Raw genomic sequence first — 16,572 nt, 5'->3', positions numbered from 1 at the left:
GCTCCGGGCATTAGTCAGGAGTGTTTTTTTTTTTTTTTTTTTTTTGGCGACCTGAGGGTGCGCCCTGAACTGCACTGAGCGCATAGGTGGAATCGAGAACAGATGAGTGCGCAGCGCCGGAAGACAAAGAGATCACAGGGAAGCTTTTATGTCACACGTCTGAACCGATATATTCCGCATTCATCATGGCAAAGCGGGTCAGACCTGGATTTTATCGGCAGGAAATAAACAAAAGCATCTGGGAAGTACCGGAGCGGTACCGCGACCTAGTCCAGGTGGGGACCGGAGCGTACGGAACTGTGTGGTAAGTAAAGTGGAGTGAAAGAGGATCTTTGATTGTTATGTGGAGGGGAGGAGGAGGGGGGTAACAAAGAGCGTCAGTGGACAGATGGTGCCTGTCCAAGCAGACACTCAGTTAACAGCCAAACAAAAGGAAAAAGTGTCCACGCTTGGTTGATCTCACGCTGATCCACTTCCTCATATGATGGTGATGATGATGATGATGATGATGATGAAGAAGACGCTCATCGACACCGCGGCGCATTGTGGGCAGCCATTCTGACAGCCTTTAGAGAGGGGCACTTTGCTTTATTGTGATCTGGAAAGTTTATACAAATGCCTGTTTAAAAAAAAAAAAAAAAAAAAAACTCCAGTTACACAATCAAGTCTGTGCATGTCGTGTTCTGCCTTGTTCCCGTATCAAAGTGAAGTTCCTATGTAACCTAACTGCTTGTTCCTCATGCTTCAAATACTGCAGGTTATCAGGTAATGATTTTCTGCGCTCCTTCCTGCAGCTCCGCGCTGGACTCCAAAACAGGGACCAAAGTGGCCATCAAGAAGCTCTACAGACCATTCCAGTCTGAGGTGTTCGCAAAGCGGGCCTACAGGGAGCTGAAGCTTCTCAAACATATGAGACATGAAAACGTGAGGCACAACATAAACAATGCGTCCTTCTGATCAGAGCAGCTTCATATGGATGCATATCAGGAATTAGAATCTCAACTAAAAGTTTATTTCACTATTCAGTTATATATATATTTTTTAAACCTTTGGACCTAATCCATGTTATTTTAGTAAGATTCCAAAATCCATTATCTTAAAAAAAGTGATGGTAAAAAACTTAAATTATAAACACATTTTTAAAGTTGTGGACTTAAAAGAACCACAGTCACTTGCATTCTCCACATTTAGGTAATATCACAAAAATATTAAAGATATTGACTGATAATGACAATAGTTTTTCTAAGTCTTAAAAAAAAAAAGTTTGACTGCTCTTAAACAATGCTAGATCCAAACGTATTGACTGAAGTTTAGTGCAAGAATAAAATGATCGAAAGCTGGGAAGGTGAAGTCCAAGACTTTGCTGGAGATAAAGAAGGTGTGGACTGTGATGAAATGACTGTACCTGTACAGTATGACGCAGGCGATCAGCCTGAGCCATCGATGAGGTGTAGGAAGCCGAGGCTTGTATCTCTCACTTTCCCCTTGTCAAAACCCACAAGTTCTGCATTTGATTTCAGGTCCGATGATACCATGGCCCCTGAGGCAAAATGAATTGGAATCCCTGTAAAGTTTGTCAGCCTAGCTGAAGTGCTTAACTATGTTCTATATATTATAAATTTCCTCCAAACTCTTGAATTGCTTATGTGTCGCAGTCCTGTCAGTGACTATCTGCTGGACAGCTGTAAACTCAGCAGTCTTCCCTGCTTTTTTACTATCACAATTAAGTTAAAAAATATATATTTTCTTGGTAATGTAATTCATTTCAACAAAAAATAGTTTGGGGTTTCTGTTATTTGTTTTAGCAGAAATATATGCGTTCTAAATTTTTTGTATCAGTTTTGCTCTTGAAACTGAATTATTTCCATTAGTCAACTTGTTGACATTCTGGTTTATGCAGATGTTTTTGTGGTCAGTTTCATTCATACAGAGTTAAAAAAAAATTGAGATTAGTGGCTTAACTGGTGGTTTAAACAGAGGTGAGCTCTCAGGAACATAAAATCTTAGGGTGGCTCTGAACATTGCAGCGTTCGATACTTGATGAGGTAAATGAAAGAACGCAGAGTGTAATATATTTCCATTGCATGCAGGTGATTGGTCTTCTAGATGTGTTTACTGCAGACCATTCTCTGGACAGATTCAAAGATTTGTAAGCATGCATTTATTTCTCTCATCATGACGCCTCTGTAAACATCTCCGCTTGTACACAACAGTGTGCCTTACAATGATAATTGCAATCTGTTCCTGCCTTTCAAGCTGTCTGGTGATGCCGTTCATGGGAACAGATTTGGGGAAGCTGATGAAAAAGACCAGATTATCAGAAGAAAAAATCCAGTGTTTGGTTTATCAGACCCTCAAAGGATTAAAGGTTTGATGCTGTCCAAAAAGTTTTTCCTTAATGTTTCAATTGATTAAACTCACTCTCTGTTTCTCTCTTTCAGTATATTCATTCTGCTGGTATAATCCACAGAGTGAGTTTATTTTATAATATCCATGAGGAATTTTAAAAGTATTTGAAGTAGACATATGCTTCTTTTCTCTGAGTTTCTAACATGTTTTTTTCTTTACCTATTTAAACTTTTTCAGGATCTCAAGCCAGGAAATCTTGTTGTCAACCAAGACTGTGAGCTTAAGGTACTGCTATTTCCATCACTGTGGTTAAAACAAATAACCATTTATAAACCAAAACTAAAAAAACAAAGTCAAATTTAATTGCTGGAAAATAATGTTCAGTTTTACTAACAAATGGCAACATTTACAGTGGTAACAGTGATTTACTTGTAGAAAAATTGTACATAAAGACATAAATGTTAATAACAAAATACCAGGTGGCTTAATTGATGGATTTTTTAAGCAATATCTTTACTGATCTCATTTACACCATCTGTTGGGAATATCTAGACTCAGTTCTATAGTATTGTATGTTTTGCTTTAGCTCATCACCCAAGTTTTCTGTAAGATTTCATTTTGTGGACTAAGATGCCCAATTTATACCTGATGAGCCCTTTTTTCTCTATCATTTTAACCCACATTTCAAATCATTTTTCTACTGACAAATCTAATTTTAGTTCACTGGTGTAGTACATCTGATTTTCATTTAAAAGTTCCTGGTCTTTTAAAGAGTTCAAGCAGCAGTGGAGTCTAAAACGGTTCCTGTGGCTTTTGTAGGAGAAACAGCCCATCAGAGCCTGGATTATACTCAGCAGTGACCAGCGAATTTCTTTTTCAACCTTTGCTCTTTTTTTTTTTTTTTTTAACCAGTGGCAGCTGGCCAATAGATGGTGCTAGGACGCCACCCCTCCCACCCATTGACCTCGATTAAGACATAAAAAAACATAAAAATGTAATTATGAAATGAAAATATTTAGAAGTATAATCATATAGATGTGCAAGATAAGTATTTAATCTTTAATGATGAGTATTTCCGTATTAGATAGGGACACTTTGCTTTATTGTAATCTGGAAAGTTTACACAGATGCCTGCTTAAAAAATAAATAATATTATTATTCCGTATTATTACTTATTTCCGCCCTGGGGTGCAAAAATCTTTGGCCATTGACTCTGCAATGCAAAAGGATAGGAGAGGGCGCAGCTCTCCTGTGGCCCGAGCTCCCCCCATCTGACAGGAATTGTCGTTACAGTGGTAGTGCGGCTGATTGACAGGTTGAGTCCCGGAAGTGAAGTCCCTTAACGCAAACTTACCAAGAGAAGCTGGAGGGTAAAGCGTTTGGACCTGATCAACCAAACATCAAAATTTACAGCAATCCAAAGACAGATGGAGACGGTACACGCTTGGTCTTTTTCCAGTACCTGGTTTTGCTACAAGGCTTTTGCTAACTGCATGCAGCGAGGCTAAGGCTTTATTCTGCTGCCTTGACTGGCTCCTTTTTCAAATGTCAGGATCTGACCCAGCATGGATAAAGACAGGTAGAAATGATTTAAAGCACTTTTTAGCAAAGGCAAAGAAGAATGAACAATCTGGGATTCACATGGAAAATAATATAATATAGTGTACTTTTAGTAGATGTTTGTTAATTTGCATAGTTGATCTTAAATTATCACATTCTCAGAAAATAAATAGTTTTTATATATCAAAAAATATAAAGCTGACAGATAGCTTCTCCGTTATTAAACTGGTACATTATTTTTTCAGGTCTATGACACAATATTCGAGCATGCAAACCACAGATTTCCCTTCCTAAAGCCTCAGAAAGGCAAAATCTATGTACAAAATGAAAACCTTTACATGAAATCATGTTTTGTTTTTATAATGTTTTAAAATGTAGTTTTTTTGTTGTTGGCATTCATATAAATATACTGGTTTGATAACTTAGTTTGATTGGTCTTTGGTAAACAACTATTTTGAATTTATAGCACCCCCAGGAGCAATTCCACTAGCTGTCACTGTTTTTGACACGAAACAGACCATGAAAACTCCACCTTTAGATCCAAGTCTAACTGCTCCAATCAGTTCAGTATACAGCAGCAAATCCCACCTTTTTTACTCCTGTACTCTTTTGCTTTGTACCAATTAAAACTGAAGCAAACCTTTCAATTGCTATGCTGACAGTAAATATGGGAAGTTTTGCTTAAGAGCTATTTCCATTCGACTATTTCCTGCCTAAAGACCAGCTCTCATTTGTCTTACTTGAAGAGCAGGTTCTCAAGGAATAGAGTCCATGCTAAAGAGGCTGGAAAACAAAACAAAAACACCTCCATTGCATCCTGTCATGTTTCTACCCAAGAAACTAGTTTTTAACTAAGTAATTTTTAACATTACTAATCAAAACCTTAAAGGGGTCATAGAATGATTATATAGGGTATTTGGTGCTGGTCCTTAAGGTCTCTGAATAGGGTGTGTAACATTGTTTGCTCTGAAAATTGCATATTTGCTGTTCTATGAGCCCTAATGCAAGCCTGGTTAAAAGCCCCAGAATGAAACAACAGGTTTTCTTCCTTTTATGGTATGCTCATGAATATTTAGATGAGCTGATTGGTTGGTTTACAACGAGCGAAGCTGCTGAGCAAAGATGCATCATAGCAACAAGCATTCACTCACTGAAACATTTCTTCCTGGCCATGTCCTACTTTTCACACCTAAACCCAGAGTTTACGTCAACTCGGGGCTTCGTTTGAATTCGCCCGGTTTCTGGTGAAAGTTTAGAATTGTGAGATTTGTAAAGAAAGGAGGTGTCGATGGGGTTTGAACTTCTCTTTACACCCATTTCACCCACTAAACTATCGTGATTCATCTATGACAATGTAAACTTGGCTTTGCATTCTATGACCCCTTTAAGATTTCTCCACAATGCTGCACTTCCCTTTGTTTTAAGGGGTTTTTAGGATAGACAACAGTAATGGAGGTAGAGGTCCTTTTCCTGAATTGCTTTTTGCACATTTCACTGAAGGGGCCGTCATCTGTATCTGTTTGAACCCTTTTTTGTAATTACATTTTGTCTATCTGTTTATAGAAACACAGAGGCTCATAAACCTTTCATTGTCGCCCTTCATGTTCTGTTAGATCTTGGATTTTGGTTTAGCTCGGCAGGCGGACACTGAGATGACAGGATATGTGGTGACTCGCTGGTACAGAGCCCCGGAGGTCATCCTCAACTGGATGCACTACACACAGACCGGTAAATCTCGGGAGCAGCACCCTGATAATGGCCTCTCTTATTAGTCTGTCGTTTTTAATAATTCTACTAGAGCAAAATGTATTTGATTTGAACCTGTTTCTTCTTTGTATGAACCTTCACCTGTTTAGGGATTCTACTTTTGAGAAAACACTAATTTGTTTTTTGAAAAAAAAAAAAATCTTAAATTAGGGAGAAATATTTGCTTTATCCTAAAATCATAATTGTGATATCATTGATATTATTAATTTTTTGTTGATGGATGTGAGTTTAAAATGTGCTCTTTGTGCTTCTTTATAGTATAGATAGATTTTAAACAAAGAATAATGCGCCTTTTACTTCATAACAGCACCATTACTCAATACAGCCTTTATCCACTAGGTGGAGCTACCATAACATCTTGAATTATTCATTCCATTTCAAATGCTTTAATCTCAGGTTGCAGATAGAGGACCTTCAATGTTATCATACTGTGTCTTTATCTGTGCTGTTTTCTGTTTCACAGTGGATATTTGGTCTGTGGGCTGCATCATGGCAGAGATGCTACAAGGAAAACCGCTTTTTAAAGGCAGCGACCGTATCCTTATCAATCTTTTATTCCATGCAGAGGCTTTTCTTTTCTTTCCTGTGATCAGTTTGTACTCACTTTGCTGTTTCAAGTTTGAACCTTAATATAATCTCCTTAGACCTAGATCAGCTGAATCAGATCTTGAAGGTCACAGGAACACCCAGTCCAGAGTTTATATCAAAACTAGACTCTGAGGACGTGAGTTCACATTTAAGAACAAAGTTTTATAAACATGTGATAGTACCATTTTGGAAAATAGTGTCATATGTGGACTTTGTTTTGAGATATATTTTTACCCATAGACTTCAAAGCATTTTTATTTTCACAGTGTCGGTGAAATGTTTACATACAGTCAATAAGAGCTTAATTTCTAAATGATTAAAGGAACTAATGACTTCAATTAATTTAAATTCTCCATGGTGATGTGATGCGTACAGATCTGGAAGTGATTTTCTTTTGTCGTTATTTTATTGGCTGTGATAAAGCTCCATTACTGTTGGTCAAAGAGCTCCACAGCATGCCACTGAAGCCACCATAAAAACCTTAGTCAACCTGATTTAATCACTGGAATCAAGGCTCTGGTGGATTACCCAGCTTTGTTCAAGGTTTAAGAATCTGATCCAAAGGGATCACACTGTTTGGAACTGATTAGATCTGAACCACAAATCAGTAGTTTAATCGGTTCTTCCCGTCTGCAGAGATGCACATTTTACATAAACTAAGAAGAGTATCCAACTATGGAATGAGCCCCTGCTCCAAAATAAACCTATTTAGATTTGACTCAAGTTTTGGCATCATACTTCCCTAAATCCCTAGATTCCCAGAACAAAAGTTAAAAATTTGGACACATTTGAATGCCATGTAAAAATAGTTAAAGTGGTTTTGATGTCATCAAATCAGGTTTCTAGAATAGTCTTTCAAAAGCCCCAACATCACTAATATACAGTTCTGAACTATGCTTTAAAATCTGCTCTTATTTAATTAAGAAAAACAAATTTATTGGAAGATTGTTAGGAAACTTCTCAAAGCATCTGAAAACATTGTCGTAGGTTTCTTTATTTATGATTCATTTTTATCATGTCAGGATTAGAGAAAATCCACCATAAAATTCAACCTGTGCACATAGTTCTTGTATTATACTGATCGATGTATTAATGATATTATGGAAACATTTAACTGGCACTGTCTAATGTATTGCATTGTGTAAGAATGTTCAAACTGACCTATTTATATGTTTACTTTTAGGCTAAAGGTTATCTAAAAAGTCTTCAAAAAATGGAAAAGAAAGACCTTAAGACAATGTTTCCCTCAGCTAGTTCCCAAGGTACAGGTTATCATTTTCGATACATATTCAAAACCTTTCTGTTGTGGTTAAACTTACCTTTTTGTTTACATATTGAACCATCTCTGTATTTTTCCTTGTTTTCTTAGCCGTCTCTGTGTTGGAGCACATGCTTCTGCTAGATCCTGAGGAGAGAGTGACGGCTGTGGAGGCCGTCTCCCTGCCTTACTTTGCTGTATTTAGGGAACCGACAGAAGAGACTGAGGCTCAGCCATATGACAACTCACTTGATGACAAGGACTTGACTTTGGACCAGTGGAAACGTAAGGATGAGGAGAGGAGGGAGGCTATTAAAGGCTTCATTCTATTCAAACTTATTTGGGCAATAGAAAAATAGTTTGTAGGATGTATTTTCAGAGCAATGCAGGGGACTTTGGGTGGTAAACATGATTAACTGAATAAATCCCTGTTTTGCTTCTTTCTACAGGTTGTGCCTTCACAGAGATCTTGAGCTTCCAGCGTACTTTGTTGGATGCAAAGGAAACACCACTTTAAAACCATGCTTGCACCCTTCAGGTCAGGCCCAGAACAAACTAACTCCCAACAGAACTTTTCGATTGATGAATGTCCAATGTTTAAGGGTTTCTAAAGTAATTGATGGAGCATTGAAATGGGACACTTGTACAGCACTAGCTTGACACTGGATTCACCTTGTTCTTTTAAGTATTTTACTGTTTTAAAAGTTGTCTTAACATCAGAATAGAGAAATTCAAAGGTCTAATCAACTGATTTAAGGAATACCTCAGCTTCTTCATTGTCTAGAAAACATTTGGATATATAATTCTGAGAGTATTGCTCCTCACATGCATGGTTTTCAAGCTGCATTTGCCATTTTCAAACATTCCTTTTTGAATTAGTTGTTGTTGACAGCTCAGTTTATCTAACCTTTTTCATATATTTCCGGTACTATTGTTTTTTTGTTTCTACTCCATCTCAAAAGGTTACTTATGTTCTTCTTTTTTTGTTATTGTTATTTCTGCATTTGACGCAGCTCTAGCACAAACATATCTCGATACTGCTGAGCCAGATCAATGTGTGCTTTATTTTTTGATAAGGCCACATCACACATGCACAAACACACACACATGTTCAAAGCTGAAGTAAAGGTACTTAAACTACTGTTGCAAATTAAGGGTTCTATTTTTTCTCTCTTAGATGTAGGAGATGTAAATTTCTGCAATTAGAAAAAACTTAATATGTAACCAGCAGTGACTTTGGATACAGGCGCTATATTGCTCATCACCGAAGAGGCTGTTCAATCCAGTAACATCCTTTTTCATGTTTTTCTATTTGTTTGGTTTATTTTACATAAAAAGTACTTAGACATCAATCTGCAGGTGGATTATTCAGGACTGAATAATGGTTGCCTAAAATTAGTTTAAGGTTTGATAAACCTTTATTCTATTTTAACAAAATACAAAAGAGCATTTTCAATTATTTTATTATTTACATCCAAAATCTCCTTGATAAAGACAAACATAAAATGCACAAAATATGGGGACTGAATTTGTTTCAGTGATTATGGAAGCATGAAGAGTTTGGAATTAGTGAAATTTCTATCGGTGAAAAAGAGGTTTCTTAAATTTTCATAAATATATAATTTCTTAAAAATCATTCTTATAATCTTGAATAAAATTTGTTCGTAGAATATAAACAAAAGCAGAAACAGTTATGCAATAAGAAGAATGTTTTGACTACATTATACAAACACAGCGAAAGAGGAGGGCTTGGCCATGGCACAATGGAGGTACTCCTACTTTAAAATTTTTGACTGCTTTAAGCCCAAGTTCCCTTTAATAAACACTGATTCACTAAGTTAGGGATATTATCTGCCAAAGACTCAGTCATAGCTAAGATTTAAACATGGCTATAATATTTTCAGGTTAAATTGTTTTGTTTTGTAAAAACACCAAAGATAGTCAAGCTGTAACAAATGTAAGAACTCATATGAATACCTCTTTTTATTTTAATATAATCTTTTCTTCCCTCTCAGCAATGACTTTCTGACAACCTTTCTGAGATGTTTGAGTATATTTTTTAAAACCTGCGCATTTGTGTCAATTTGCACCAGTTCTGACCTTTTTCTCTCTCCCAGTGGCCTTAGAGATAACAAACACAAACACCACTGAGCAGAATTATTCTTCTCTCAGTTTGTTATACACAATAATCCACACCTTGGTAAAGAAAAAAAAGAAAGAGGCTGTTGCTAATTCTGATGGTGTATGGTATAAAAATATCTACAGTGATTTATGGAGTAATTTTTGTAACACCAGTCAAACTTTTTTTTTTTTTTTCCAATGAGGAAAATTTCTTAGAAAATTTGGTGACATAAAACAGATTTTTAAATCAGATGGATATTACCGCTCTAGAACTGTACTTTTTCCAAGTACTACATTTTTACACTTTCTGTTGTTGCACTTTTGTATTTTTTATGTAATTTTGTTGATAAACAAAATAATAAATAAAGAAAATGAAGCAAAATGAGAAAAGAGCCAATGTTTTTTTTTCAATTTTCATTAAAGAAAATCTAATTGTCATTCTGCACATCTGTTACTCACTTGGTGATATTTATCCCATATCAATTATTTATAGGTTAAATGATATGCAGAAAAATGTTACTGTTCAATCTTTTTATTGCAAAGGCATTACTTTTTATTTTAGTGGTTGTGTATTAGAAATTGAACTAAGCCAGACAATGTGAGACGAACACTAGGTGGCAGCACCCAAACAAGCAAAGTGCTGCTTACTGTATTGATTTTGATCCAGCTTTTTAAAAACTGTTTAGATATAAAATTTGCTTCTCTGCAATTTAGCCCAGATACTGAATAATCCCTTAAAAATTAACCTTAATAGATTTTACTGGTTCCTTAAGTTTCTTTTGTTTCTGCAATCAGCTATAATTTCTCATTTGTGATCTTAAAGTCAGGTTAACTTATTGAATAAGAATAACAACCATTATACTTGCAAATCATATGTATGCTGGCCTTATCTTTTTAAGTATCACAACATAAATGTTTATCTCCTTGTTTCCAGTTTTATTTTTTATTTGATGCAATGAACTCTTATGGCAGCTGTTGCAGAGATTTATTGTGCAGAAAGCACCCCTGGCAACCTAATGTTTTTCCCCCTGATGAATATGATTGATGATCTCAAGAAGCAACTGTTTAAAAAGTCTTGAGGAATGCCTGTTTGCTTTGAGATTCTGCTCATTCTTCCGTGCGATTCTCCACCACTGGGTGTTGAATTTAACTGGCTTGTCTCAAGTGACCTCCAGATCCTTGACTCCTAAAAGTTACTCCCCAGCGGATGAGCTTCCTTCCTTGGGCTTAGCATTTCCAAACCAAACCGTGGCTGTAGTGTCTTCGCTGCATACACACAACACATGCATACGGTACATGGGGTTGGGGTGCTGCTGGTTCACTAAAGAGTCACAGAGTTCTTATTCCTGCAGGAGACAGATAAACAAGTGGGAAAGTACTTCTTTTTTTTTAACCCCACAACCTTCCCACAGTAACATAGCTGCACATAGAGTGACTGCCTCACTTGTTTGTTGAACCTTTGTTCTATTTGAACAGTTTACAGGATTTTGGCTCTCTGGGAAACAGTATTGTGTTGAATGCTTTTTTTGTTTTGCATCCAATGATCTGAACATGAAATAGTTTGAAGCTGATGAACACTTCTTAAGTTTTTCTAAAGATCTGGTAAATTTTCTCAGCAATGTGTTTTAACATTAATGTTTGGTCTAACTTGCGAAATAAGATGAATAATTTTAGCTTATTTATTTATTTGTTTGTTTCTTTGGCCTTTAAGTTTGATGTAGGGATCTTTTAAATGTGAAAGGCCTCTAAACTGAATAAATATTATATGTCATTAATAATATTATAAATATTAACATTTTCTTAATGGCAGAATGCCAGGAACAATCAGAGCCCATATTCTTAAGCAAATCTGTGAAAAATGAAGGAATGGAGTGATGGCAGAAGAACAGTCAGCTCCAAATTTGGTGATGAACTCTGTGTTAGACTTTTTCCTGGTTCTGCCAAATGACAAAATTACAGCAATTTTGATAACCCTAATGGAAGACCACTCCTAACAATCACAGTGGGCAAAAATCGCCCTTCGAACGAATTCTTACCTCTTGGCCAAAATGTTTTGATTAGAATTATTTTGAGATTGATATACTAAGCAAGATAGGATTCTGTTAGATTATTTATCTATAATCTGCCAGTGCAGTAACAGAATTGCACTTGGTAAGACTTCTTGAAATCATATATATTCTCAAAACACGATGTCTCACCAAGTGCAACTTTCTAGATGTAAAAATGTGCTCGATAAGTAACACCCTAAACAGTTTATTCCCACAGTACATGTTTGGAAGTGTCATGCTGAGGTGATACTTTTGGTTTTTTAATCTGTTCAAAGTTGTAAGATGGATATACCAAAAAACAAGATGAGTTGTCAACAATTCTAAATAATTTAAGACCGTACTAGAGGTTCATCTTCCAGGATAGCAACAAGACATGCAACCAAACCTATAATGTTTGTCAAAGTCCAAGGTAAATCTAATTAAATACTGGAGGCAAAGTGGACAGAACTTCCAGTGTTCCAAGGAAAGCAAGGCTGGTAGAAAAAAACTGAAAGCTGTTCTTTTCATGGAAGATTAATGTAACTCTGTAAAGATAAATTTTTATTTCTAAAAATAAAGAATATATAAACAATTCTTAAGATTCATCAAAATGCTCTATTTCATTTTGGTCTATTACATAAATGCCCAATATGACCCATTCACACGTGTAGTTGGCACATAGTAAAATGTGAAAAAATGATTCCAACATGCAGACAACTGACAGATCAGGATTCTAAACACTGACTTCAGATGGAGCCTGTGAGGAATGGCAGCAATGCTCAAACGATGATCTGCCCTGGGTCACCCTCCTTTCTTAGACTGGAATGTCAGTTATAACTGTGTTTATTTTATGTGTCAGGGGGAGGCACATCTCTGTGGATCTCACTACAGTCATTGGATCCTCTCAGTCTTTTCTTAGAATCAAGGATGCATACTCATATTCAACTTTCACTGCTCTGCATGACAAATTGAATATGATGAAAATAACATGGGGTGAACTTGAAACTGTCTTTTCTCTCTGCAAAGACAGGAATGTTGATAGCTGAAGAGGTGATAAATACACTTGAACCTTTAGCCCTTATCGTTTTCTTCATCAGAGAGCATCAGTTTGAGTTGAAATGAATCAAAAAGGTATGTCAGGAGTGAGAGGGCTTTTATTACCCACTTTTATTACTTAAATATGGTGTGTCAGGTCCTTCCTACGGATAAAATACACTGATTCAAGGATTCAATAGTGAAAAACTGACTGAAATTTTGCTTGGCGGCCAGGTAAGAAGCAATCAATTTCTTGTCCATCTCTATATCTTAGGTTCTTATATGCAACACTATTTATTCATTTGGTATGGTATCATTAAGTCTGTACATGACTCTGGATGTTTATTTGGTTCCAAATGTCAGATTAAATCTATAGTAGCAATATAAAGTTCATTGGCACAAATATTAGGTTTTAATTGTTTTTTATTGGTGCTTTTGACCTAATGCACTAAATGCATATAAAAGTATACAGTATTTAGCTGACCTGTTTGAGCATCCGGTTATGTCCAACTTTAAGCTGTTATTCTGGGAGGAGGATACTAGTCCACATGAGTATTTCTGAATATCAGTCAGGATTTAAAGATTTTGTTTTGAAGCAGCATTATTTATGTCCAGCTTCTTCTCAGACCATTCAGATGAAAACTTGCTCTGATAAGGACAGTTACTCTGTTCTTCCAGTAGTTTCGGGGTCATGTCGGGCCTTAGCTACTGTGGTTCTTTGGGGTGTTATAGCGTATAATATAATATAATATAATATAATATAATATTATATACCGGTAATATAGATAACATTTACCACATTGTTTTAAATATATCTTATACCCTGAGAAACAAACTGAGTTCACAGAAATTATATTCATAGTATATTTATGCCAATGATAACAGTATATAAACTTCTAACCTACATTGTACTTTGCTTTGGTAAATTGACATCTCCATGATTATATGGTGAAAGAGCTTTTAGTTTTCTGTTTGCTTACTTAATAATTAATAGGATACTATTATTTCCTGTGTTTGAGACAAAGGAAATTAAATTCAATTAAGCTTTCCCTGTATCAATGTTTTTTAGATGCATGTCTATTTTGTTGCATTTGTTTTCTTGTACATCTCTGTGGCTGTGTGGATCCTCTTGTCTTCAGCCCTCTCCACGTAGAACATGTGTTATTAACTCTTTTACTATCATTATAAAACAAGGACCCACAGAGAAAAAATCACAGACTCTCAAGAAGGTAAGAAAATATCTTTACACTAAAAATAAAATCAATGTCACTGAATCCTAAGCAGATGCACAGCTGTGACTGCATTGGATAATTAAGTCCACAAGACAGAAGTTGAGATTACATTACCCTTTTCATTTGTTTCCCAACAGTTGTTAAGAGACTCCAATGGAACAAGCAATGTAAAGAATGCATACCAAAGATTTCAATGTTCTCTGAGGACAACTTTAAATGGAACTGTTATGTGTTGACATGTGTATTCTGGCCACTTTCAGAGATTCCTTTCATATGCTAAAGAGATTCTCAGGTCTTCCTGGAACACAGTAATAATGGAAGTCAGTTGGTTGTTTAACAAATAGATTATTGTTCTTAACTATTTTATGTTTGTTCATTTGCTCTTTTCTCTTAACAAATACAGTGGGGCAAAAAAAGCCCCTGAGTGTGAAAGTTGTCCTTACTTAGAGATAAGGGAGGTCTGTTATTCTTGTCATAGGTACACTTCAATTCTGAGAGACCAGGTTATTAAAACATCCAGAAAATTCCATGGTAGGATATTTAAAGAATTTATTTGTAGTAAATTATGATGGAAGAAAAAGTATCATATATTTGAGTGAGATACCTGTCACAAACTGGTAATTTGGAGAAAATTGTAGACCTACACCAGGCTGGGAAGAGTGAATCTACAATAGGCAAGCGGGCTGCTGAGAACAATTAAACTGCGGGAATAATTGAAAGAAAATAGAAGACATACAAGACTATTATTAATCTTCCTTAATCTGAAACCCAATATCTAATTCCATAATTTTTGTCTCTCATAGTTAAAGCGTACCGGTACCTATGATGAAAAGTATAGACTTAACTTTCTAAGTAGGAGAATTCCACAACCGCTGAGTAAATTCTTAATTTGCCCCTCTGTACACACTTTGAGAATTGTTAATATTGTTGCATCATCTCTTCTTGTGGTCTTCCACTTCATCCGGGATAGGGTTGCAAAAGCACAAGTCTCAGGAAAGACTTCAAGACTTCCCTCTCCACATATACCTCCTCCAGCTTTGCTGCTGAAATCTCAAGGCAGTCACAGGCAAGCCAAGTGACATTGTCCCTCCAGCGTGTCCTGAGTGTTCCTCTGGACCTCCTTTAGGGAGGGATCTGAAAAATATGTCTAAGCCACCTCAGCTGACTCCTTTCGATGTGGGGAAGTGACACTACTGAGAGCCCTTCACGAGCTTGAGCTTTGAGAGCTTTGCCTTTTTGCACCATGCAGTGTCTGCATTATAGCACCAGCCACACCAACCCTTCTATTGATCTCCTGCTCTCTCGAGGAGTTGTTTTCCAGACCATACGCTTACTTTGGAGGAGAGCTTGTCTATTTCTAGTCCATATCACTCCACATCCCCCAAAAGCACAGAATCATCCCCACCGCCATCGAGGTGACATTCCATTACACAAGAGCAGGTCTAAGTGCCCACGTATTGGGTCAAAAGGCCTACCCCTTTGACTTCCCCAAAATCCTCGTCGCACTGGTCCCACATGGTTCCCCCTGCTGGTGGTGAGCTCACTGGGGATGGCCTTGCCTCACACCTTCAGGCTGTGCAGGACTCAGCCCCAAGAGGAAGAACCCAGCCACACTGTGCTCGCAGATGAACCCCAACCCCAGGCCTGTCTCAAATGTTGGGTCCCTGCTCTGCTGTACTGGACAACTTCACATGTATTGATTTTTTTTTATTCATCCCGGGGACATTGTTAAACGCTTTTTGTATACCGGTCACCAAGAGCCTGTTTGCATTTAAGCCCGGGACAACCTAGCCTCTGGGATCATGCAGGCACTGAAATCCCTCCACCATGTTAAGGTGGTGGTTTGAGGAGGGGAACCACCACTATCATTATAAAAAAAATTAACAAATCAATTAGCAAAACTCAAGAGACCTATTGTACATTTTTTTTATTAACTTTTGTGACTAAAGAAATGAACCCATCTTTGCCACTAAAATTGATACAATATGGTGGAATAGCTAAAAGTTGCTAACCTCCCTACAAACTTTTAATGAATACCAAATGGCATAATGCGACACTTTAAAAACATAACAGATAAAATAATTTAGCATAGAAATTACTTCAAACATTTTGTAGTAATGAAATGGAAACCAGGTCTCTCACAACAAAAAATCTAAATCCTATAAGTCAGTCCTCCAGCTAATAACACTTGGCTTAAATCCAGGAAAAACTTTTTTTTCCCATTTCTGTTTAATTATATTTTAGTCTTTGTTGCCACAGTGTCTGATTGCAAAAACATGCAGAGAAACATATGTTAGCAGCTTTTATTGCTATTAGTAGTTAGCTTCATTACTATGCAGTAAGCAAATCCCACAATTCTTATAACTGGATATGGGGTTAAAAAAGACCTGAGTGGTCATTTACATAAAAAAAGAGCAATTTGATAAAGAATTACACTCACCGGTCACTTTATTAGGTACCCCATGCTAGTAACGGGTTGGACCCCCTTTTGCCTTCAGGACTGCCTCAATTCTTCGTGGCATAGATTCAACAAGGTGCGGGAAGCATTCCTCAGGGAGTTTGGTCCATATTGACATGATGGCATCACACAGTTGCCGCAGATTTGTCGGCTGCACATCCATGATGCGAATCTCCC

The 16,572-nt window shown here is 36.7% G+C and overlaps 1 protein-coding gene across 1 annotated transcript; it reads left to right on the top strand.

The window, feature by feature from the left end:
- Positions 1–9,981, top strand: LOC107082492 (mitogen-activated protein kinase 12-like). The gene is made up of 12 exons (XM_015371200.1): positions 1–304; positions 795–924; positions 2,091–2,149; positions 2,257–2,368; positions 2,442–2,471; positions 2,587–2,634; positions 5,523–5,637; positions 6,140–6,211; positions 6,321–6,400; positions 7,448–7,526; positions 7,634–7,807; positions 7,972–9,981. The coding sequence occupies exons 1-12, from the start codon at positions 186–188 to the stop codon at positions 8,037–8,039; spliced, it is 1,086 nt and encodes a 361-aa protein (XP_015226686.1). The 5' UTR covers positions 1–185; the 3' UTR covers positions 8,040–9,981.
- The last annotated feature ends 6,591 nt before the right edge of the window (positions 9,982–16,572 follow it).

The sequence above is a fragment of the Cyprinodon variegatus genome, unplaced genomic scaffold, assembly GCF_000732505.1.
Source record: "Cyprinodon variegatus isolate N-32 unplaced genomic scaffold, C_variegatus-1.0 Scaffold54, whole genome shotgun sequence".
Classification (NCBI taxonomy): Eukaryota; Metazoa; Chordata; class Actinopteri; order Cyprinodontiformes; family Cyprinodontidae; genus Cyprinodon; species Cyprinodon variegatus.
The sequence above is the reverse complement of the archived record's forward strand: the minus strand, read 5'-3'. Positions and strand labels throughout refer to the sequence as shown.